The sequence below is a fragment of the Coccinella septempunctata genome, chromosome 1 (assembly GCF_907165205.1).
Source record: "Coccinella septempunctata chromosome 1, icCocSept1.1, whole genome shotgun sequence".
In the NCBI taxonomy this organism is placed as follows: Eukaryota; Metazoa; Arthropoda; class Insecta; order Coleoptera; family Coccinellidae; genus Coccinella; species Coccinella septempunctata.
In genome coordinates, this window is record NC_058189.1 from 2,375,213 (window position 1) to 2,401,155 (window position 25,943).

Here is a 25,943-nt window from a genome sequence, read left to right on the forward strand (position 1 = left end):
CAATCATGCTTTTCTGTGATTAAATGTCACGTTTTCTTTCTTGAAAATATATCCAAATTAATTTATATGTAAACAAAGGACTCAATCGTCATGGAATAATTTGAATATAAGTCTTAAGCAAATAGTACTTAATTACAATCATTGAATTATTTCTAAGGTCTGAATTTCGAAAAGAAAAGCAAAGTACAGAGGGAAATCACAATGAAAATTTTTCGATTTCCACTACTAGCTGAAAATTGGATTTAAACATAGTTGGACTGGCAAATATCTGATATCACAGGGAGTGAAGTTGTGACAATGAATTCTTCATATTTGATAAATTCAAATTTAGTGAATTATCTTATATAATTTTCTTAGTAAGATAAGTGGTTAGTTACCTGAAATGTGTATTGCAGTGTAATTGAAATAAGTGAAAGAAACTTCTTGAGATGAAGCAGCAAAGTTTGGAAGATGACGAGAATGATAATATCGTTTTTAGGAGGGTTGCTTCAGCTGTATTCTATGGAGTGGCATCCTTCATGATAACAGTAGTCAATAAAACAGTTTTAACTACTTACAGCTTTCCATCCTTTCAGGTTTTAGGCATTGGACAAATGATAACAACTATTGTAGTCTTATTCATAGCTAAAAAATTGAGAATTATGAATTTTCCCAATTTTCAACTTGGAACCTTCAAACAAATTTTTCCTCTGCCGTTATTTTATATAGGAAATATGATTTTTGGTCTCGGAGGTACCAAAGAATTGAGTTTACCAATGTTCACTGCTCTGAGGAGATTTTCAATTTTAATGACAATGATATTAGAATTCTATTTATTGGGAGTATTTCCTGTATTTAGTGTACAGATAAGTGTATACACTATGATTATAGGAGCATTATTGGCAACAAGTGATGATTTAGCTTTTAACCTGCATGGTTACATATATATTTTATTAAATGATCTTTTAACAGCTACCAATGGTGTTTATACTAAAAAAAAACTGGACTCGAGAGAATTAGGGAAATATGGTCTAATGTATTATAATTCGTTATTTATGATTGGTCCAGCAATTGTAATTTCCTATTGTTCAGGAGACATTGAAGCAATTTCTAATTTCAAGGATTGGAATAATCCGATTTTTTTAGCTCAATTTATAATATCATGTATTATGGGTTTCATTCTTTCATATAGTGTTATGCTGTGTACACATTATAACTCTGCTTTAACAACCACTATCATAGGTTGTTTAAAGAACATATCTGTGACATACTTAGGTATGATTATTGGGGGAGACTATGTTTTCTCTTGGATTAATTTCTTAGGATTAAACATAAGTGTAATAGGAAGCCTTATATATACATATGTAACATTCAGAAAAAAAGAAACCAAAGTTCCTTATGTTCCTTTAAAAAATGAGAACAAAGATAACATTGTATAACATTGCAATCAATCCTAGTGATAATTCCCAAGTTGCAATTAGAAAATCAAAGATGACATTGTACCGAAAAAATAAGCAAATCCTTAATGCTGTGATTTATTTACATATGTATTTGTTAACTTGTGGATTTTTTAGCTTTCTCGTGCCATTATATTTAATTATATATGTTCAGATTTCTCCTCAAATTAATTCTACATGCATATATAGAATGTATTTTCATCTAGAATGTTTGCAATTGTAAATAAATCTGAATAAATATTGCCAGTGTATTTTAATTTGAATATTTTTATTTTTCATCAAAACTGAATTTTAATGATTTTCTGAAAAAATATGTCCGCACAAACTGCAGTATACTGTATAATTTTGAACCCCTAAAAGCTTGAGCAAGTTGCACAAAATGTATTGTTTTTCTGGTCCCTTGGATCAAGTATTCATTGGGTTATAGGGTAACACAAAATGACGAAGAATAGTCAAATTTTATGGTTTCCATTACATCTTAAAAACTGCACACTGGCAAATGAAATATATCGCCCGTGAGCGACTTATTCTAACGAAAAGTAATGTGTTCTAATTGAGTGATTGAAAAGTTGCCAGTGCTGCTTGGTACAGCATTCAACACTAAAAAGTTGCCATGAGCAGTACTCTCCAATGCGCCCCTGCATTAGCCTTTAAATATCAGATGTTGTACCTACCTGCATATAATATAGACTATATCATTATGTTGGCCGTTTTTTTAGGCCAATGAAACAGAAAGCCTAAACCTGTAGATATCTCTTGTATTATAACGCAGACAGAAAGGAAAGGAAGAATATTTACGATTTTTTATTTATCACCAACGAGCGCAGTAGGTACCAACTACTGAAATTTAGTTGGTACATACTGAGATCAGTAGTCAATTTAACAATTACTGATGTCCGACTACCCTATCTACAATCAGCCAAGTCTTTCAATAAGCAGGATGTAAAAGATCCAATTTCATTCAAATAAAATATTTCCTTTATTTAGTTCTAAATAAACATGTCAGAGATCATCTACATGGGGGACTAACAACATAGGTAATATGTTTGAAACAATAAACAATAAAAATTCAAGTCTACCAAATTATCACAAGCAAAAGATATATGCTAAATGACTTAAAAAAATAACAGAATATATGTATTTGGTACAAGAATAAATCTTGTTCATAACATATTATATTGGAAAAATATTCAATAACAATATAATATCATAAAAATACAATTCAACAAATTATAGAAATAGCACATATGAGGAATGTAACCGAGGTACTTGTTTTATTGATAGCTACCACGAGAGGTATTTTGCAAAATTACCTATTGTCGTACACAGTAAGCCAAAATTATCTTTCACTTGATGAAACTAGACTAGAAGGCTTCGAAAAATTAAATCACAGTCCTTCGCCAATAGAATCATGTGAAAACGACAATTGATCGAGCAATATTGTCATGATGCGAGATATCTTTATGGAATTAATAATAAATATGTAAACATATTTCATATTGTACGATAACCTTATACTAATGTTCGATTTAGAATGCTCCACTAACTGCGAAATAAATATGAAAATAGTAATATAATCTACTCAATAGTTTAATCACAAAAAGCATACTATAATAAAAAAATTCTCAACTCTTGTAATGTTTTTTCTAACACCCCGTAGGTATCTCATGCGGTTGTGAAAATATCTTTTTTTTTTCAAACGGAATTTAACCTAGAGGGCAAAAAAAACCGTCAAATAAGCTGAAATATGCGATCTTCATTACGAAAATGTTTTCAACGACTTGACAAAAGTGTAAAATTACTTAATAGTTTTGATTTGTTGGAATATACCTATGTTAGATAGAATTACCCTAAGAATTTTTTACGCTTGCGTTTTTATCCAGTGGTTTTCGGTAATAATTTTAACTTAAAATTAAATAAAAATTGAATTGAAAAATTTATTCGAAGAGAAATAGTATCTATCTTTTTGTCCAAATAGAAACAGTATATAGTTTTTCAATAGGGTAGGGAGTATTCACTATAAGAACTGTAAATACTTTAAGAATCTCTGGAGATTGTGTTGTCCAATTAATTTTTTTTCTAATTGCTAGTTATTCGCGTATGTTAGTTACAGATTTTTTGATAAATGCTGTTCACATTTTTTTTTTGAACTATTTTACTTTAGTCACTTAGCTTTGATTCAAAATATTGAGCGCAACATCTGGTAATGAATTTCGAGTATAATTTCTTCGAATATTTTTTAGTCTTTCCTCTCGGGAAAAGGAAAATCCTTTCACAAACTCAAAATCATTTGGATTTCGCAGAGTTGATATCCTACTTACTAAGCATGCTCACTCTTTTACTTTCGAAAAGGGGGTAGAAATTTTTCTTATAGAAAATATCTCTACAAATAATTATTACTTCAAACTACCAGAAAACTAACTTAGGACCTGGCATTTCAACAGAATAGGTGATCATCCACGGAATGTTTTTATTCATAGGCCGTTTTTACAATGTTGACCGCTTGTGGCATCGACCGATCCTGATTAGTCGCAGGATCGTAATGCTCACTTTGCTCTACCTGTTTGCGGTGATGATACATATGGACCCTCAAACAACTACGGTTCCTCATAGTTTTCCCACAAATATCACAATCTAAATTGATCGAGCTGTCCTCATGCTTATCCCTCACATGGACTTTGAGGTTATATCTGTTAACGAATTTTCTCTCGCAATAGTGACAGTACACATACGATTTCGAATCATCTGTAAAAACATAAGATATAATGAAAAAAATAATAAAATTTCATGTGTTTACCTGATTATGACTATATTAAAGCAAATCCCGGTCACCATTAGATGCTGTCAGAAGATAGAAAATGCATAAGGAAGGAATGAGTGTATTAGTGGAAACAGCACATCACCAAAGCCAGTAAATACTTCTCACATTAGAATTCATTTTCCAATCACCCAGTAACAATTGAGTTTAACATTGTACGTTTTACAGTTTGGTTTTGCAATTGTGAAAACATGCAACGAAATATATTCCAATTTGGCTGATACATATATGATTAAAAACAGTTAATGCTGATATAAATATTCATAAAGGCGCGCATGGAAAACAGCTAATTTCCTTTGTTTTTATAGCGCACTCGACTGGAATGCTGGTGCAGTTTAAACCTGCTCAATGCGCATTAACGCAGCCAGTACAATACGCATCTTGGGAGTTGAACGAGTACCAAGTACGCGTCTGAAAAGCTTTTTTATTGACCAAACAAGTTTGGCACCGAACTTCCGCGTTTATGGCAGATAAAATCATTTTGCACTAGTACTTATTCGTTGAAATTATTTTCAAGTTTAAGTATGATACCCTGTATTCTTTAGCTCTGAAAACTTTGATTTATTTCTCTTAGATCCAATTGTAAAGATCAAGTTTGAACCCACCTCAACTTTGACAATTCCGTACAAGAAGCTGATGCTGATACCCGAAACTACCATGAACTAATCGAAGAAGAACTGCTTCAAGAAAAATAAGGTAGGATAGGGTGAATTGAAAACCAACTCATATAAAAAATCTATAATATCTCAGATAATATTAAAAGCACTTGGGTGAAACAGAGTCAATAAGTTGCTACAATAGAAAACAACAGGATCAAAACTAACTCCTTAGTTTTTTCAGCGTGCACTGCACAATTTTTGATCACAATAAAATATACACAAAGAATAAAATTTTGGACATTATTCCAAAATTAGAATTGTTCTCAAAACTGATGACTAGTTAAACAAATGGCAACTACGTCCGGCAATTTGACAAGGACTTGTAGTTCGATACACTTAAAAGTAAATCATATAAATAAAAACTAAAATTAGGTATATAATTATTATAAACAATAATTGAGTCATATACGTGTTTCCACATTTTGGCAAATTAAATATAATTTAACATTATCAGGTCTCTGGTTTAGTATTCGTAATTTCGTATCATTTACAAATATTATCGGAGCTTGATCAGTAGGTAATGCCATAAATCGGAAAATAATTGAAAATGTTTTTGATAATTATGGCCGATTAGAAATTAGTAAATTCAATAAAATCTTATCATAAACAACAAATAATAGATTCTTAACGTCAATAGAAATACTTTTTACTTTTACCATTTTTTCAGAAAGGGCTCGGTTTGAAAGACACAGGCTGTTGAAAACTTTTAGTTCTGTCTCACAAAGGGCTTTATTGAATGAAATGAATTTTGAAATATAGTTTTTCATTTATTTGAATCTTTTTAGAACACAAGATATCACCCACGTCTTCCAGTTTTCTCATTTGGACCAATATGTACCAAGAAAATACCATAAATTCAAAGATCCCAACTCTTGAAACTAAGTTGGACGCTATCTTATGAATATTTGAACGTTTTATAAAATGAGAGTATTCTTCATATGTTCAAAAATTAAGTATCTGTAAAATTTGATAAATGGGGTACTTTGGCTGAATACGACTCTGTTTAAAAGATCCATAGTGTAGTGTCCGTAGGTAGAGGAAGTATCTACGGTAGTGTCACAGATTTAGCTAGTTATTCTGAAGGTAATTCTGTTTTTCCAGGGGTAGCACAGCTCATTATGATCGAATGCTATATCTTTATATCAGAGCAGAATCGGCAATAAATGCATTTTAAGCCATTACAAAACTCTTGAACCAACATCATAATGGCGGCAGCAACTTCTGTGGCAGTGCTGACCGACTGCAACCCACAAAAATTCGCTCTGACCAAGTTTTTTTTTTGTACTATAAACTAGTGTAGTGACAATTTTCAATTATTATAAAACACTCGCAGAGCCACCATACCTAGGTGTCTTACTACCTGACCTTGAGAGTGGATGCTGACTAATGTAATATAAAAAATGATATAATGATATAAAAAATAATGTGGTTTACGACATCGAAGGGTTTTTTTAAATAATTGATCGCAAGTCTAACTATATCTTTTGACATTTTCCCATACACATGTTGTTGAATTTCTGATGATATCGCCTATACGATTGTGAAATTTTACTATATCTTGATTTGAGAGGACAAAAAAAACGAAATGGAAATACAAAACAGGTTTATGTTGGGTCTCTAAAATTTCTTGAAACTCAACTTATCAATGTCTTGAGAAATTATTATTTTCATTTTTGCTAGATATTTTTTCATCAATTTAGCACGTAGTGGGGTGTAACGAAGTCACAGAGATTTTTCGATCTCGAACGAAAGGACATGTCACATCACATTCTTGTTAGTCGAATTGATCGATTTCATCGTAGTAGATGACCAAGACTTCCATATTTTACTTCGATGATGTCGATTTTTGAAAGCACAAAAGAGAAATTACTGTCAGTTCACATCTTGAGTCAGAGTCCAACTATACTCAAAATTTGACGTTTCCAAAACCCATCTCGAGATAATTCGAGGACATCAGTCTTATTTAATAATAAGCGCATACTCAAGTGAGATCGCAGATTGAGACGTCATCTTGACAGAGTCTCAGGTTGAATTTATTAGACCCGTTTGCACCAAACATACTTAGTGTTAAGTGTCCCTTAAAATGAACTCTTAACTTAAATTACGTTGCACCAACTGTTAAGTGACATTTAAATGGCTAAAGCTAACCTTAAATTTAAGCGCTCCTGAAATTACCACTTAAATATTGGGGGCGGAATTCTAACCTAAAATAATTTGTTGAACTGGATGCAGAACTTCCCATTTTTGATGGATTTTGAAAATTGAATGAATTCATTATTGAATATCAAGCCTTTTCTTTTGCCTTTATTGTTATGCCATCAGTCTTTCAATTTTGTGTCACAAATCATACTATAGTTAGCAACAAACTCTTTTCTTCTGTTGAGTGCCCTTTGTGGATTACCACCACTTGCTTGGCAATCATTCATCGTATTCGTACTAACAAGGACAATAAGGACATTTTCTTCACGTTTCTCTTCAACATTAATAAAACAATTTCACACAAGACCTTACAAAGAAAGTGTTGTACTTTTATAAACTTAGGTACCCTTTATTTGACAATCCTTATCATTATCAATAATAATACTAATTCAACAACAAAAAGTTGTTACTCTTTGATAATAATATAATAATTTACTTGAAACTGACTGACAGGACAATTAAGTTAGGTTAATGAAATGACAACGATCATCGGCAACCGGCCAACCAATGAAATAGCTTTATTGGGATAGGATGAAGTTGCACCAAAATAAAAAACAGAAATATAAAAACTTAAGGGCTCCTTACTTAAGATTCTGTTAAGCCACAGTCCTGCAACTGGGAATAAAATTAAGCGTCCATTAACTTTAAACGACACTTAGTTAAGTACTCGTTTTAAGGGGTAGGTATTGGTGCCTTAATAAGACTGGTGTCTCAAGACACTACTTAAGACATTCTCACAACTTAAGATCTGACTATTAATACGGGTCTTAAAGTTGAAAATTTTCAATAAAATTTAAATTAACTACAAAAAAACTGGACAAGACGATGAACACATAGAAGGCGAAGAGATTATCATCGCTGACGACATTCCGCATCCTCATATCATTATTAATGATAAACAATTACCTCAATAGAATATAAATAGTTTTTTGTGTAGAAGAAAAGAAACCACGAATTTCATATATTTTTTGCTACCTCTGGCACACTTATAGCACTGATCCCTTCAATAATATTTTGTAAATGATAGAAATCGAAATAAGGCACGTTGAAAATTACATTAGAACACTCTTGATTTCCGCTTTTCATTTTACCTAAAGTTAAAATCTTTGGAAAATTCAATCTTCTTTCTTAGAAGAACTTGTCTTTGGATTCTTCCTAATAATTGGATATCACGCCTTTGCCGAATTCAAAATCAACGATTCTTGTTTCGGAGCCATATGAAATTTCGAAATGTGCTTCCTTAAACTCTCAGTGTTTTTATACAATTGCGAGCAAACAATACATACAAACGGTCCGGCATCTTCCCCGTGTATATTCTTTTCGTGCGTCCTGAGGTGATCCCTTCTACTAAACCTCTTTGGGCACATTTCGCACACATAGCTTGGTTTCATCGCGTATTTTGCATCAGGTTTTCCTAAATAATCATAAAATTATTGGAAAAGAAAAGAAATGGTCCTATTCATTGGCTGGTTTAGAATGAAAAACAAAAGCAACAATAAAACACTGTTAGGAAAAATAAACATATATTCGCTTCAAATATGTTAACACAATCAATGATGTATTCTTCAGGTATGATCATATTAGGTCAAAAATAAATAATCAGAATTTACATTTTAAATTTTTGATTTCATTGTATATAAATAGATATTCTCAAAGAATTTTTAATCTTTAATAAACATTAACTCTTAAATAATATTCTGGAAAATCAACGATATGAATTTCAGCAGTCGATTATTTCATAAAAAAATTCAATTTGATTCTTTGAATATAAACAACAAAATTATTATCCTCAACAATTAATGTTTCTTTTGAATTATTGCCAAAGACACAACATAGTTCCATTATAATTGAAAACTAAAATTTACTTCTCACAGCCTCGTTTAACATTTTTATACGGAAAAACATTTCCGAAAAACTTTATTGTTTAATTTTGTACTTCTCCCTATCAGATTTGAACTGTCTATGAATGGTTATTAGATGAGTTGTCAAACTGTTAGCAGTTTTAAAACGTTTGTGGCACAGATCACATGGTAAATGCTGAGTGGGATAATGCACATCGAATATGTGCCGCCGTAAACTGCTTTTTCTCATGGTTTTTCCACAAACATTACATCTAGCTGAAATGTTTCAAGTATCATAGACATAAGGCATATCTGTTAGTTGGTTATTGAAATTCAGCTCTACTTACCATGCAAAAACAAAACAAAAATCGACGAACATAGCGAAATAAAAACACTCACAAAACACCAAAATAAGGAAATAACTTTAAAACAATTCCCTTGAAAAAAATGGAACATATTCTGGCATACTAGGAATAAAATAAAATATTAGAAAAAAAAATTAAACACTTATTTATATTATAGACATGTTCAGATCAGAAGATCCTGAATATGTCTCAGAATGACTTAGAGCAAGAAGTATTTAAAATCCGTGGACAAGTACAACACACAAAGGATTATTGAGAAGGAAGTAAAAATATTATGTGGGATAACACTATATGTAGAAGTCGTTTATTCTTTGATCTACCACTCTGACTAAAGATCATTGTTGAACAAAAATGATTAGCCTTTGAAAGCCCATGTGAATTACATTGGATACTGTTATATACCATCCACCTTTGTACGTGACCAATGCGTTTTCCATTGAACTACAAAATTTCATTATTTTCGAGCAATGCGTGTTATTTAAAAAAGTACTATTACTGTACTTCTTGCTCTTCGCTCCGTAATTTACATTTCGAATATTACACCTGAACCAGCAGAAATAGTTATAGTTAGGGAGCTGGTTGCTATTTTGGCATATATGTAATTTTTTCGTGCTTCATCGTCATAGGGATGAAAGTTGAGATAAATACAAATCGGTTTGGTTCAGTCAATTAAAGTTCTTAGGCGCCGGGTTTTTGAATTACTTTGCTTCAAAAAAGTAAAACAAAAGTAGGGTCTGAAATGATTTGTTTGTGTATGCTTTGACTGATAATTTGAATCATCCCCTAAACAATGAAAATCCAAGAGGCAGACATGCATTATTGCAATTTCAAGAGACATGATTGTGAAAATCTGAAAAAAGAACTCTACTAATACTAATTATTTGTTCGTTATCCTAGTTGAGTCCATTAGGTTAATTAGGAATACATGAATAAAGAGTTGGCAGGAATTTTGGTCACTAGGCAAAGTTACGTTTGAGTTGAGGTCCTCAAAGTTTGTAAGGGCACAAAAATTGATAATAAGTCTACTACCTCATGAACAAATCATACAGAAATTTGGGCACCCAGCTCCCTAACTACTGATTCTTATTGAGTATTTTTCAAGATGATAAGATTAGTTTCTCTTTGAAAAGAAACATAGTATCAATTGCGATTTAAATGAAGAAAATTTAGAGCATAAGTACATGAAAATTTCTTTTCCATCTATCAATAATATAGTATGACATGAATCTTTATAATAGGGAATACTCCTCGTGACGAAAATGATGTACATATTTTTTATGAAATATCTTTGAAACGTCAAATTTTGAATTAACATTTCAACCGTTTCCCAAAAAAAATTGTTTTAAGTACTTAAAAATGAAAAATAAACATGGGTATTTAAAATTTAAGGCGTTTCTATTGCACAAGTTGGCAACATCGATTGAAATTCACGTTGATAATAAAGGACAACAAATACACTATCTTGATGAGATAGACAAAGATGGCCGTCTATGAAGTCTGCGACGAACGAGGAACGTCGTAAAATTTTATAGGATTTTTATAGACGGTTGCTGTTGAGGCTCGCCAGTGAGTGCGCGCCTTATGAGGGCTGTGAATCAACAGCTGTTATTTATAAACAAGCCATTGTTCTTTTTATTTTCTAGTAGGCGCTGTTGCCAAATCGTAAACTAGAAACGAAGCGATTCAAATTGAAAAACCTCATCTTTGAAGAATGATTTTGAATAGTTTCCGCGGTGCATCTGAAAAATTCATAAATGAAACTCATAATTATTCAGTTTCAACTTGCATATGCTGTGATAACCAAAATTGAGGAGAATTCCCCATTTTACCTCAATATGTTTTTAAATATCAAGAATCAACTCACTTATTTATAATTAATGAGGAGAAAAAATTCCCTCAAATTTAAATCCATGACAGCAACTTGACATTTCCAAGAGCATGTTGCAATGAAAAAGGTAATTTAAACGAGTAGTTTATAAAAAAAGTTATTCATTTTCCGATCCAATTGAATAAATAAATATTAAGTTGCAACTGAAATATCTCGAAAGAAGTGGATCTTTTCACCTTATAATTCAAAATTGAAACGATGATTTATTTAAAAAATAATTTTCACAAAGTTTTTCCATCTATATGAATATATTGCGTTGTCCAGTGTTCCTTTAATGCCCATTTTCACCAACTTATTTGAGGCAGGCTTAAAATGAAGTCAAAATTATTGCAGCAATTGCTATAGAAATCAGTGAAATAAGTAAGCCAGCCTCAAATAGGTGCAAATTGGCATCAATAACTTAGGAATTTCTTGGACGTCAAAGTTCAATTCCTACTCATGAATATAAGCTGAAAGGAATGCCAAGACAGGATCTGTATTCATCCTAATTCATGTTTCAATAAAAAAAGAATTTCAGAAATATCAACCATCTCGAAAATCAAACAAAAAACTTCCCATTGCCCATAATGAAATCATAATAAAGATTAAATTATTGAGAAAAATCTATAGTAAAAGCAAATTAAACTGATTGCGTTACACATGTACAAGCCAGTTAGTAAGAATTGAAAGTGCAAGGAAAGGTGAGGTTTAGGTAAGAATTCTCTTAATATAGAAAATAAATAAAAAATAACAAACAATACAACGCATTATAAAAGCAGGACCTTGTGCTTTCTGGTGCTGAATTGCTAATTCTGTACCGTAACATTTGTTCATATCTTGTGAAATGCCAATTCATTTACATCCATCCACATTCAATTAAAAAAAAAGTGTTGCATTCACAAAAGATCAATAAAGCAAAAGATTTCTGTTACACCGTACAGAGTGCAAATTGTGATGTTATTTTGGATTTTGATGGCAAGGAGCACAATTTCACATAATAGAAAAAGCAGAGGCAACAAGTTTGTGTTCGATTCAAAATGGGGAGATCCACAACGTGTTTGTTCTAGAAATGACAGCGAATAAAACCGAAAAATCTTGGATGAATGTATTTTGGAAATTGGGATGTTAACTGAGAAAATAAAATTATCTTCTACCCATAGAACACTCAAATATTAGCTCCATCTATCTTTACATATTCCACTTTTCATTTAAAGGTTTAGTTGGCTTCCCAAAGGTGTGAATGAACAATGTATCATCTCAATTTAACAGAGAAGTGTAAATAAAATGTGACAATTACCATAAATAAACATGCAACCCTGTTAATGAAGCTACAAATGAGGACTTACCTTGATCAACAAAACTCTCAATTAACGAGTTGTTTTTTGGTTCAACCAGCTTCTCCATACCTTCCTCATCAGCGGAGGACTTTTCTGATTTAATATAACTTAAATCAGTGTATTCTGGTTCACTTTCCTGAGTCAAGGATGGTACTTTCTTTTTCTCTCTTATGTCATCATCTTCTTTTTTCGTCAATGCTAAGGGTACTGATTTACTTGGTATATTTTGATTTCCATTGTTATCGGTTTTATTCCTTTTTACATTTGATCCATTAGAATTCTTAGGTCTTTTATTGTTCGTTGGTGGAATGTTGATATTTGGTAATGGTAATTGGTGTTGTATAGGTGGAGGAGGGCTAGAATTGCATGTTGTTGCCGTTGGAGTGTATTGTGAGTTTATGCCAATGTGGTTGTCAATAGTATTGTAAGGTTGAGTGTATTGCATATCTTGCATCAATTTAGTATAATCCTCATCTTCATCATTGTCACCTTCATATTTTTCATCTTCTTTAGAGGATGATTCACTCTGCAACAAAGACTTGATTATAATATCTAAGAAAACTATCAGCGACTGCATATAATATGAATTAACTTACAGAGTCATCTCCTGTCAACCCTTTAACCTGCAAGAGTTCGGCAGTCCTCAGGAAAGATGTCAAATTCTCTCTTAGAACACTAACTTCCCCCAAATACATAAACTCTAATATATCTTTCATGTGTTCATGGCCTACACCTTTGAGTATAACAATAGGATGTTTACAAGGATTCACTTTAAACATTTCTTTGAAGTATGGACTGCAAATGGACAAAACAACCTTGTGAGCTTGAAGAAACTTTCCGTCCATAGCTAGGGTAACATCTACCATATCAGCAGCTTCAAATAATTCATGAAAACCCGAGGATAGGTTAGAATGAAAATTGTTCCATTTTAGAGCAAACTGTTGTGTGTGCGTTGAAGATGTAGCCATTTTGCTGAAAAATTATAGGAATTCATGTGAAATTCACAGAAAAATCTGAGTGAGCTATCTGGGCAATTAGATTCTCTTGACTAAGGAAAAATTCATTTCTAAAATCATTTCCTTACCTATTTTCCAATGAAACCTTAAGTCTGTAAACCAAATGAAAACTAGGGCATTAACGTAACAAACAAAAATGAAGACAAGATCTTCAATAAGTTACATAACTAAATGCACCTACTCCGATAAACACAACGAGAGATGAACAACCCTAATTAACCATTTCCGGGACCAATCCGGGCATCCGGGATACGAAGTGATTGACAGAACGACAACGTTGCGCGTTTGCCATATTCCTTGTTTCTCATTCAGTATTTTGGAACAGTGTTGTCGTTTGATGCAAAGTTTCGGTATTATTTTGAAAATGAATTTAACTTCTAAAATAACATGTATTCAGTATTCTGATGACTCTGATGAGCTAGATGTTATTATCAGTCTCTGTCCGTTTGTCTTTTTTATTTTTGATTTTTGAAAATGGTTTGAATGTTTATCACTCAATTTTTTTTATTAAAAGATGACATAGGCGTAGACAGGAAAGGGACAAGGTGGGCACGGCCCCCTACCGAATTCTTGTGCCTTTCCACGACAGCCCCCCAAAAAAAAATCTGGCTATTAGGGGCCATAAAACACTGGGTGTGCCATTTGAAATAGGAAATCAGTAGACTATTTCCGGTATAACCGGAAATCTATGAAAATACGTTCAATAAATCCCAAAACCCCTTGGTTCAAATTTTCAGCTTGTGTCTAATTTTCCCAAAACTTCTAGTAGATGGTCGATACCCTGTATACTTCTCCCATGATACATTTCTTCAGCTCTACTGGATAATACTGGAGCAGGTAAAAAATATGTTGATAACTCTTTATTGCTATTGCATTTTTGGATAAATAAAATAAATGAATTGGAAGAGCTGTAAGCAGCAGAAAGCTGATTGTCTCGCACTTTATTTCAGTAGATTGGAGTCACATATGTTATTTTACATTCACTTAACTATTAATGAGACAAAAAAATATATCTCATATCCAGAGACTCTGCTCATATCACTTTATAGACCACTCAGAAAAACTATGTCGTGATTTTGGCGGATCATCGGCCAAGTCGTTACACTCCCTTCTTTTGTTTATAACTCTCTTCAAATAATCTGCAACACCTGTGTTTAGAATTGCGTTGATACAACTGGAACTTGTTGATTGTTGTGGAGGGTTTGGTGTTTTGAGAAGAATCTTTTGCTTTTGGAGTTCCGTGTTGGGTGTGTAAGAAAAAGATCTTTCTCTCAGGACATCATCTTTGATCGAAGTCTGTAAAGATAAGAGATGAATGAGAGAAAGAAAGCTAAATGATTTAAAACTTTTGCGTTGGCCACAGGAATTCTAACTTATATGCTTGGGCAAGTATTTTTTTCCTTTTTTTTTAGACCCAAGACCTAAGTGTGCCCTGAACAGAACTTTCTTCACTGCACCACAATAGCAGATTCGAAAAAAAAGATATGTTCTTTCATCAATGAGGTAGGTATATTACCTTACGAACAAAGCATGTTCGTATATTTATAACTATATAATATAACAAGTATTTTGAATAAGTGCCTACTTTGGAACATCATTTCTGCCCATATATATATTTTTCAGAATAAAATGGTGGCAGGTGCGTGAACTAGGATGCAAATAATAAAATATCTCTCAGATTCAGGCCTAGTATATGAGCTGAAGTTATTATCGAATTAAGGTCGTTTTAGACTGACATGTAGGATCTCATTAACAGATTATCTCAAGCGGAAGCTACCTATCGTCTTAACCGGGCCGTGTAATCAGCTCATTGGATAGGTAGGGGCGTACTTAAACGAATCATATATTTGAGATTTATATTCTGGAAGAGCAATAAGAAGAGTAATAAATCTGAAAATGTTATAGAGCTTGATGCAGCAGTTCGGTCTTGACGATTATTTAAGTGAATTTTCTTGGAAGGCCATTTTAAATTTTCGAAAAAAAAAGAGGAACATGCGCTCCATCGTAAACAGAATATCGGTTTATTTTGATCGTTGGAGTTGGGGTTCTAGGGCTGTCAGAATAATATGGAATTTGGTCTGAGTATATTCTTATACTCTTCTATCCATCAATTTCATTGGCCGGCACAACTTGAAAATTGAGGAATATGCACTTCATCGTAGACTGAATAGAGCTTGATGCAGCAGTTCGGTCTTGACGATTCTTTAAGTGATTCCATCTTTTTGGAAATTTTTTGATAGTCACCGTTAGAGTAGCTTTTCTCTCAATGAAAATAACCGTAGATGGAAATGTGATACATATTCTGAAAGTGCAACTCTTGCAGTTATAAATGTGAAAATTTTATAGAACTCGTTGCAGCAGTTCGGTCTTGACAATTATTTAAGTGATTCCATCTTTGGGAATTTTGTCGATAGTCACCGTTAGAGTATTTTTTCTCTCAATAAAAATAACCGTAGATGGAAATGTGATACATATTCTGAAAGAGCAACTCTTTTAGTAATAAATCTGAGACTTTCATCCATCTAGGTGCAACCGTTCGATTTTGACGAATTTTTAACTGAACCCATCTTTTTCAATATTTATCGAAGGTCAGCTTTCGAGTCATTAATCTCTCAATAAAAGTATCCGTAGATAAAAATGTGATACATATTCTGAAAGAGCAACTTTTTCAGTAATAAATCTGACTATTTAATTCATCTATATCTCCACTGAGTTGTTGCCCCTTACTTCACCCTTATAGTTACCTTGTATAAGAATGAAATTATTGAAAACATAATCATGTGTTGTTCATTCAATTATTACCCTCTTGAAATTCAGCCTTATGCCTTTCTAGAAAATACCAGCCCAGGACTGCCCTTAACTTACCTGATGGGAAATGGAAGAATGCAGCGAACCATTCCTGGAGAATTCCCTGCTTCCGTCAGTCTTCTTAATGGCACCCAGCATGATCTCGGTTATCCTCTGCGAACATTTCAAGATCTCCGATGCATCTTCAACCGACAAAGTTACCGTATCCCCGAAATTCTTGTCAGTAAAATCTTTCTGCGTGCTACAAGAACTCCTAGGTTCAGACAGTTCATCTCCGATTTTATCATCGCGGGAATACTGAGAGACACTATTATAAATCACACTGGAAACGAAACCGCTCCTAGAATTTTGATAGTTCAACCAGAAATTATTCCATTCGCCAACTTTATTCTCGGCATCGGACACATCTGCGTTTTTGCAGCCTTTTCCAAAGTACTCATTCTGAACGCTCTCGATCCAACTGAGGTAACTAGATTCTGGCGTTGCTATATTCTTATCCGGCTTGCTGACTTCTGCACTACTCCTTGTTGCGTAATCCGTACAGTCTGAATATGGAGAGTCTATAGAGCTGCTAGTCCTGGTTTGGAAGAACGAAGAATTGGAGAAGGAATGCTTCGCTTTGTATTCGGAAATGGACTCCAAGCTATGCCTATGGGTACTGTCTAAGGATCTTCTCAATTTCTCCGGGGTATTGAAGTGCTCTCCGATCTTCTCCCTCTTAATGACAATATCTTCGTTACTGATGCTCTTTGTTGAGTCTCTACGGAAGCTGTTGGCTCTCCTTACCGTTCCGGTTCTGCTTAGCAACATCGATGCTGTGGAGCCGAGAAGAAGCAGCTCGTTTTTCGTCCTCGGTATTTTATCGCCTTGAAATATTATCAGGCCTTGGTTTGATGAACTAGTCGAGGATTCGGACTGTGACGAACCTTTTCTACTGCTGTTCAGCGACATGATGGGCTAATTCTGATTAACGGAGGGGTTGGCGAGCCTGAAAATGTATCGGCCAAGAGCTTTCACGCCTGATTTGGCGTAACCATATCAACGATTTCAAAGTAAATTGCTCCTGTGAAAACTGTGTTAGGATTATATGTCCTTAGAGATGATAATAATCAATAATCTGAACGATTGTGGATCAAGACAACTTGAAATGTTCGTATACTGAGAGTATCGCATGTAGACTCTTCATTTTCGCTCACCTCTTTTTCAGCATTTCAATGAAAAAATATTTTGGGTACAATGAGCTTAAGTGAAAACAGTTAAGGCACGTTTGTCTTCGATCTTTGATGTGAGTAGGTGTGGAAGTTAGCCAGAGAAGGCATAGCTGATAGATCTTTACTGCTAATAGCTATTTATTCTGCTTTAGTATATCCATTAAAAAACCTTCAGAAATGTTCAATCAAAAATCATCCAAAAAATTCATATCAAGGTGTTCAACTACGTATTCGTAAACGTTGATTTTTTAGAGCATTTTCAGAAATAACGACTTCCTGGATCCTGGAAAAAATGTATCCGCTGCTTATGTTGTTCAACTGATTGCCAAATTTGACGCTATTGATTCAGTCGTAAACAAGAAGAGGGTGCATGAAAGAGACGAAGCTAGGGACGTGGCTGTCTCAGATCATGTAGCAATGGATCCGACCTTAAGTACTAGGAAATTGTCCGATGTATCTGGTGTTTCAAGCACAACAATCATGAGAATCCAAATAACACCAATTCCATCCTTATATAAGATACCATTGGTTCAGAAATTGAATTTTAAACAACATAAAATACTGTAATGATCTCAAGTTTTCTGAGAAAAATTGGAGTTAATTTTAGTGCATTCCTTTCATTTCAAATTTCCGCCTTTGAAAATATTTAATTCTCAAATATTCAGTACATTCATTCCGGTAAACACAGTAAATGTAAAAAACCGTTCATCTGTGTTTAACGTTGTTTTTCTTGCATGCCGTTGAAGATTTCGACGTTTTTCTGATGTTGATATGCGATAAACCGGAGCTGACGACGTTTTTCACTCTTGTCGCATTCTGGAATTTTCAGATTTTAACGTGTAGGGGGATTTGCCTATAAAAGTAGATTTTCCCCCGCGACGGCCTTTTTTACTTCAGTCTCTTTACTTTGATTCTTTTACTCTTTAGTCACTTTTACGCTCCGTACTCTCTTTTCTCTGCGATTCGACTGTAATTGTGTGCTCGACAAGCCGTTCAACGAATTTAGAAATAATTTTGTGTTGCGAGTATTAGTGCTCTTAGGAATTAATTTTTAGTTTTCGTTTGTTTTCCGCGAGTGCCTGAAATAAAGGAGGTAAGTCCCCGTCTTTACCGTTCAGTTTCTTAATTAGACCTACACCGGTTACTTCTTTGACACCGCTGTACTGTATCGCTTTCTGTTATATTTTATCGTACTTTGCCCTGTTTCGCGAGTCTGACTTTTCCCTTCTCTATCAGTCATAGTGCGTAAGCCCTTGGGGTACTGAAGGAAAAGTCCTGTCAACCCCCCTGTTCGCGTTCCGCGTCATAAGTGTTGAATCCGAAATCTCTTCTTTTCTATCAGTCATGGCGCGTAAGCCCTTGGGGTAGAGAATAAGAGATACCGCTCGTCGTCAGTGAAATCCCGTAGTTTCGCTAAAAATAGACCTTTTCTTCGATATCAATCATGGAGCGTTAGCCCTTGGCGTAGCGAATAAAAGTCTCGAATAGATCCGCCCTGGTTGTCTTTCTTTTCATTTCTGGAGAAATACAATTAATTACATCCCGATACCGTATAGCAAGTCATTTCACTTCGCGAGGTCATCCTTAGTATCCATTTCGTCAGTTCTGGTTGGCGCATTTTTATTGAACAACCTTTGATTTTCACTGTACCCGGTATAAACTTTACAAAGTGCTCGTGATCGGATAGAATTTCCAGAATGTATGTTTGCTGATAGATTCGCTCATATTTCATACCTACACATATTTCCGTTGTATATATAATCAGTTTCCGAAGGTGTGAATAAACTGGTACACAATTTGATTTTAACTACTTCGTTATCGCCACCACCCTCCCTAGATAACAGCCAACTCTGTCTCCGACTAGTAGCTACTCTGGTAGGTTTGCTATTCTCCCTAGTGAAAAGAATAGCTGGCGCTCGAGATAAGTTTTCTCCGAGATAACCACGTTACAATACATCCTTATACCTCATCTAGTTCAATCCTTGGGTCAGTTCTTAGTTGAAAATTTTCCTCATGCCTGGATTGGAAGATATTCAGTGGCCATCCAGATCACCCGATCTGGCTCCACCGGACTTTTTTCTATGGGGTCACCTGAAATCCAAGATTTACGCTACCCAACCTGAGTCACTGTATGATTTGCGAACTAGAATCATTAATGAATGCCGTCAAATTACACCAGAAATCTTCAGTAATGTACGTGAACGTTTTCAGCTAAACTTATATCACTGCATGACAGTGGATTGTGCTCATTTTCAGAATTTAATAATGAATGGCGACGAATAAAATATCCTAAAATTTTTTTTCATACTGAAAGTCCCAGAGCCATAGCTCCAAAGATTAAAATTAACCACCAATATTCAGTCAGCAATAGAGAGCTCATGTTCCTCATATTTTTCCGAATGTGTAAAACAGCTAGCAAATGAATTGATAAAGGAATGTACCAGATTTACTCAGAAAAATTTCTGTCTTTCTGACAGCCCTAGAGCTCTAACTTCAAGGATCGAAACAAACTGGTATTCTGTCCACGATCGAGAGCATGTTCATCATTTTCCTTTTCAAGATTTAAAATGGCTAAGAAAATTTATTTCCTCATGCACCCATTTCAACAATTTTCTTGGATGGCCATTTTAAATTTTCGAAAAAAAAAACCTGGACCATGCGCTCTATCGTAATAAACAGAATATCGGTTTATTTTGATCGTTGCAGTTGGGGTTCTAGGGCTGTCAGAATGAAACGAAATTTGGTCTGAGTACATTCTTATACATTCTTCTATCCATCAATTTCATTGGCCTGTCATTTTGAACTTGAAAAATGAGCAATATGCACTTCATCGTAGACTAAATATTCATTTTGATTCTCGGAGCTCTAATGAACAAAAGTTATGTAAGAGAAATCTTGAGTAATGTACGTGAACGTTATCTGCGAAACTTATATAACTGCATGGCAGTGGATTGTATCCATTTTCAGAATTTAATAATGAATGGGGATGAATAAAATATCCTAACATTTTTTTTTATACTGAAATTCCTAGAGCGAAAGCTCCAAAGATTAAAATTAACCACCACTCTTCTGTCAACAATAGAGAGCATGTTCCTCATATTTTTTCGAATGTGTAAAACATCAGCTAGCATATAAATTGATAAAGGAATGTACCAGATTTACTCAGAAAAATTACTATTTCTTTCTGACAGCCATAGAGCTCTAACTTCAAGGATCGAAACAAACTGGTATTCTGTCCACGATCTAGAGCATGTTCATCATTTTCCTTTTCAAAATTTAAAATGGCTAAGAAAATTTATTTCCTCATGCACCTATTCCAACAATTTTCTTGGATGGCCATTTTAAATTTTCGAAAAACCTGGACCATGCACTCTATCGTAAACAGAATATCGGTGTAGTTTGAGTTGGGGTTCTAGGGCTGTCAGAATGAAACGAAATTTGGTCTGAGTACATTCTTATACATTCTTCTATCCATCAATTTCATTGGCCTGCCATTTTGAACTTGAAAAATGAGCAATATGCACTTCATCGTAGACTAAATATTCATTTTGATTCTCGGAGATCTATTATGAACAAACGTTATGTGAGGAAATTTTAGTCATGCCATCAAAATTCAACTCATCCTTCTGTTGTATAGGTAGGTAAGTGTTTCAATGTAGAAACTTTATAACCCACATGGCACAGAATGAGTCTTGAATGCAACTGAATCAGAAAATGGGAAGAAATGAGAAAGATGGAATTTTTGAAAATTCACAATTCATCACGGTATTTTGCGTCTGATTCTGGGTTACGGATCGTGCTACAGGATATGGAGAATGATTTTCTTGTTATTAGTAAGCGTTTCCAGGTTGGTTTCGGATAAAAATCGAGGTAGGTTGTGAGGAATAATAAAACTCCTACCGAAACTATAAGAAATGACAACTGGCCCAGATTTACTCAGAAAAATTACTATTTCTTTCTGACAGCCATAGGAGCTCTAACTTCAAGGATCGAAACAAACTGGTATTCTGTCCACGATCGAGAGCATGTTCATCTTTTTCCTTTTCAAAATTTAAAATGGCTAAGAAAATTTATTTCCTCATGCACCCATTCCAACAATTTTCTTGGATGGCCATTTTAAATTTTCGAAAAATAACCCGGACCATGCGCTCTATCGTAAACAGAATATCGGTTTATTTTGATCGTTGCAGTTGGGGTTCTAGGGCTGTCAGAATGTAACGAAATTTTTTCTGAGTACATTCTTAAACATCCTTCTATCCATCAATTTCATTGGCCGGTACAACTTGAAAATTGAGGAATATGCACTTCATCGTAGATTGAATAGAGCTCGATGCTGCAGTTCGGTCTTGACGATTATTTAAGTGAATTTTCTTGGATGTCCATTTTAAATTTTCGAAAAAAAGAGGAATATGCGTTCCATCGTAAACAGAATATCGGTTTATTTTGATCGTTGAAGTGGGGGTTCTAGGGCTGTCAGAATAAAATGAAATTTGGTCTGGGTACATTCTTATACATTCTTCTATCCATCAATTTCATTGGCCGGCACAACTTGAAAATTGAGGAATATGCACTTCATCGTAGATTGAATAGAGCTCTATGCAGCAGTTTGGTCTTGACGATTATTTAAGTGAATTTTCTTGGATGGCCATTTTAAATTTTCGAAAAAAAAAGAGGAACATGCGCTCCATCGTAAACAGAATATCGGTTTATTTTGATCGTTGGAGTTGGGGTTCTAGGGCTGTCAGAATGAAACGAAATTTGGTCTGAGTACATTCTTATACATTCTTCTATCCATCAATTTCATTGGCCGGCACAACTTGAAAATTGAGGAATATGCACTTCATCGTAGATTGAATAGAGCTCTATGCAGCAGTTTGGTCTTGACGATTATTTAAGTGAATTTTCTTGGATGGCCATTTTAAATTTTCGAAAAAAAAGAGGAACATGCGCTCCATCGTAAACAGAATATCGGTTTATTTTGATCGTTGGAGTTGGGGTTCTAGGGCTGTCAGAATGAAACGAAATTTGGTCTGAGTACATTCTTATACATTCTTCTATCCATCAATTTCATTGGCCGGCACAACTTGAAAATTGAGGAATATGCACTTCATCGTAGATTGAATAGAGCTCTATGCAGCAGTTTGGTCTTGACGATTATTTAAGTGAATTTTCTTGGATGGCCATTTTAAATTTTCGAAAAAAAAAGAGGAACATGCGCTCCATCGTAAACAGAATATCGGTTTATTTTGATCGTTGGAGTTGGGGTTCTAGGGCTGTCAGAATGAAACGAAATTTGGTCTGAGTACATTCTTATACATTCTTCTATCCATCAATTTCATTGGCCGGCACAACTTGAAAATTGAGGAATATGCACTTCATCGTAGATTGAATAGAGCTCTATGCAGCAGTTTGGTCTTGACGATTATTTAAGTGAATTTTCTTGGATGGCCATTTTAAATTTTCGAAAAAAAAAGAGGAACATGCGCTCCATCGTAAACAGAATATCGGTTTATTTTGATCGTTGGAGTTGGGGTTCTAGGGCTGTCAGAATGAAACGAAATTTGGTCTGAGTACATTCTTATACATTCTTCTATCCATCAATTTCATTGGCCTGCCATTTTGAACTTGAAAAACGAGCAATATGCGCTTATCGTAGACTAAATATTCATTTTGATTCTCGGAGCTGTATTATGAACAAAAGTTATGTGAGGAAATTTTAGTTATGCCATCAAAATTCAACTCATCCTTCTGTTGTATAGGTAGGTAAGTGTTTCAATTTAAAAACTTTATAACCCACATGGTATGAGTCTTGAATGCAACTGAATCAGAAAATGGGAAGAAATGAGAAAGATGGAATTTTTGAAAATTCATAATTCATCACGATATTTTGCCTCCGATTGTGGGTTACGGATCGTGCTACAGGATAATATGGAGAATGATTTTCTTGCTATTAGTAAGCGTTTCCAGGTTGGTTTCGGATAGAAATCGAGCTAGGTTGTGAGGAATAATAAAACTCCTACCGAAACTATAAGAAACGACAATAGGCCCTAGGTGAAGCTGCACATCTTTACATTCGCGTTGCAAAATCTCGAATTTCTGAAGCTTTTCTTTCTTATTTCCGATCTCTTTTCCAAATCGAGAGTAATAAGTACTTATGCTTCAGTTATTCGTCTTTCGTTCGTTGTAATGAAGCCTATATCAAGACTGTACCTTTCACCTGACTTGATTTAGTACTTCCTGGTGCTCATCCCCTTCTACATATTTCATCCGGAAAGGTTCATTTTGAATGATTACACAGAAATTTTCAGAAATCATTGATTATTCAATAATCGTTTACTGGAATCGACGTCATCGGAATGCCTTCCATACAATAATGAATCTAAGAGGTATCAATGATTGAAATTCTTCGCATTACTAACTTAAGGTGACAATACAATATCTACAATCAGAAAATGTCTAAAGAATACGAAATTGGTACAACTAAAAGCGCGGGTCTTGAGTCTTTATTCATCACATATCACTAAGGAGCAACAATGAACTAATTATTGTTTTCATACTCACAAATGCAGAAAAAAAATTCCTTTTTCTTTTATCGAAAAAATTTATGGCACATTTTCCTGAAATGTATATACGATGACATTATGAATTTTGAAGATATATACGAAGAAACTTCTGATGATATTTCATGAGTATCACATATCACTTCAAAAATAAATACATTATTCAACATTGATGAAGTTAATAATCAACATAGGAATTTTCGAATTGAAGTCTGGAAAGTACGGTACCTAGTTATAAGGATAGTAAATCGCAGAAGCTAAAAACTTTTATTGAAAGAGAAACAACATAGTTTTCTCAATTTTTACTGAGTTCTCTCTTTGACTTTATAAATTGAGGAACATCAAGAAAATAACGGTATAAGAATTGCTGCTTTGAGATTCGTACATATTTCAAACTGGCAAATCGAATAGAAGGAATACTACTATTGATAAACAGAATCGGAATCAGTTAGACTGTTTTATCATTTCTGCTCTTCGTTTTCATTTCACACAATAAATGTATCTTAGGCTAGATCCATATATACAGGTTGGCCATTTGAAAACGAAACAGACGAGATTACAGACGAAATAAATTTTTTCGATAGAAATGCTCGGACAGGTCGATTTCTGTTTCGAGGGGGACAACTCAAGATGTAGGTTACGGACGCATAGCGCTTCAACCCTTGCTACTACAACCCTCACCCCCAATTTTTGAATAGGGAAGATGGGGTGAGTGATACCTCATTTGAAAGGTATTTTTATACTGATTTCAGCATAGTAATTGTTTTTTCATTTTATGCATTAGTTCTCGAAATATTCTTAACGAAGTATTTGAAAATGAAGTGGTGTTTTCATGGCACTTGTGGTGTTTTTTTTGTGAAAAATCGACATTTTGAGCTTCAAAACAACCATGACTGTGGCTTCCTTCCTCCAATCCACTGACATAGAAATCTTTAATCAAGATGTCGAACAAACAAAGCGTATTGCGAAGGAGCTCAATCTTGCTGAAACTCAATCTAAATTATCTTCGATATAATTTGCAGTATTTCCAATAACATGCGGTAACACTTGATCGATAGAAATCTCCAAAAAGTCCAAATACGTACATATCTCTAATCAGATTACCAGGTAAGAAAATCAAATCATTAACGATGCCACAGAAATATTCCAGTCCTAATTCGTGAAACGATTTCCGACTTAATTATGAAGTGTTTTCTCAGTTATTCAACAAAATGAAAACATTATTGAAGCCAACTGAGAAAACACTTCATAATTAAGTCGGAAATCGTTTCACGAATTAGGACTGGAATATTTCTGTGGCATCGTTAATGATTTGATTTTCTTACCTGGTAATCTGATTAGAGATATGTACGTATTTGGACTTTTTGGAGATTTCTATCGATCAAGTGTTACCGCATGTTATTGGAAATACTGCAAATTATATCGAAGATAATTTAGATTCAGTTTCAGCAAGATTGAGCTCCTTCGCAATACGCTTTGTTTGTTCGACATCTTGATTAAAGATTTCTATGTCAGTGGATTGGAGGAAGGAAGCCACAGTCGTGGTTGTTTTGAAGCTCAAAATGTCGATTTTTCACAAAAAAACACTACAAGTGCCATGAAAACACCACTTCATTTTCAAATACTTAGTTAAGAATATTTCGAGAACTAATGCATAAAATGAAAAAACAATTACTTTGCTGCAATCAGTATAAAAATACCTTTCAAATGAGGTATCACTCACCCCATCTTCCCTATTCAAAAATTGGGGGTGAGGGTTGTAGTAGCAAGGGTTGAAGCGCTATGCGTCCGTAACCTACATCTTAAGTTGTCCCCCTCGAAACAGA

At 34.1% G+C, this 25,943-nt stretch overlaps 3 protein-coding genes across 6 annotated transcripts; 1 reads left to right on the forward strand and 2 right to left on the reverse strand.

Annotated features, from left to right (window-relative positions):
- The first annotated feature begins 14 nt into the window (after positions 1-14).
- Positions 15-1,693, forward strand: LOC123320652 (UDP-sugar transporter UST74c). The gene has a single exon (XM_044908029.1). The coding sequence runs from the start codon at positions 429-431 to the stop codon at positions 1,416-1,418; it is 990 nt and encodes a 329-aa protein (XP_044763964.1). The 5' UTR covers positions 15-428; the 3' UTR covers positions 1,419-1,693.
- Positions 1,694-2,396: 703 nt separating this feature from the next.
- LOC123313534 (protein tramtrack, beta isoform-like) lies at positions 2,397-13,814 on the reverse strand. Of its 4 annotated transcripts, none has more exons than XM_044898462.1 (4): positions 13,607-13,814; positions 13,119-13,494; positions 12,532-13,048; positions 2,397-4,181 (listed from the first exon to the last, which is right to left on the reverse strand). In XM_044898462.1, the coding sequence occupies exons 2-4, from the start codon at positions 13,488-13,490 to the stop codon at positions 3,907-3,909; spliced, it is 1,164 nt and encodes a 387-aa protein (XP_044754397.1). In that variant the 5' UTR covers positions 13,491-13,494; positions 13,607-13,814; the 3' UTR covers positions 2,397-3,906. The 4 variants fall into 4 exon arrangements, with proteins under 4 accessions (XP_044754397.1, XP_044754404.1, XP_044754414.1 ...); XM_044898469.1 differs by lacking the exon at positions 2,397-4,181 and adding an exon at positions 7,865-8,526; XM_044898479.1 differs by lacking the exon at positions 2,397-4,181 and adding an exon at positions 9,029-9,229 and having other exon boundaries at positions 13,607-13,811.
- Positions 13,815-14,576: 762 nt separating this feature from the next.
- On the reverse strand, positions 14,577-17,476 carry LOC123321454. Its single transcript, XM_044909066.1, has 2 exons — positions 16,404-17,476; positions 14,577-14,834 (listed from the first exon to the last, which is right to left on the reverse strand). The coding sequence occupies exons 1-2, from the start codon at positions 17,295-17,297 to the stop codon at positions 14,577-14,579; spliced, it is 1,152 nt and encodes a 383-aa protein (XP_044765001.1). The 5' UTR covers positions 17,298-17,476.
- Between the last annotated feature and the right edge of the window lie 8,467 nt (positions 17,477-25,943).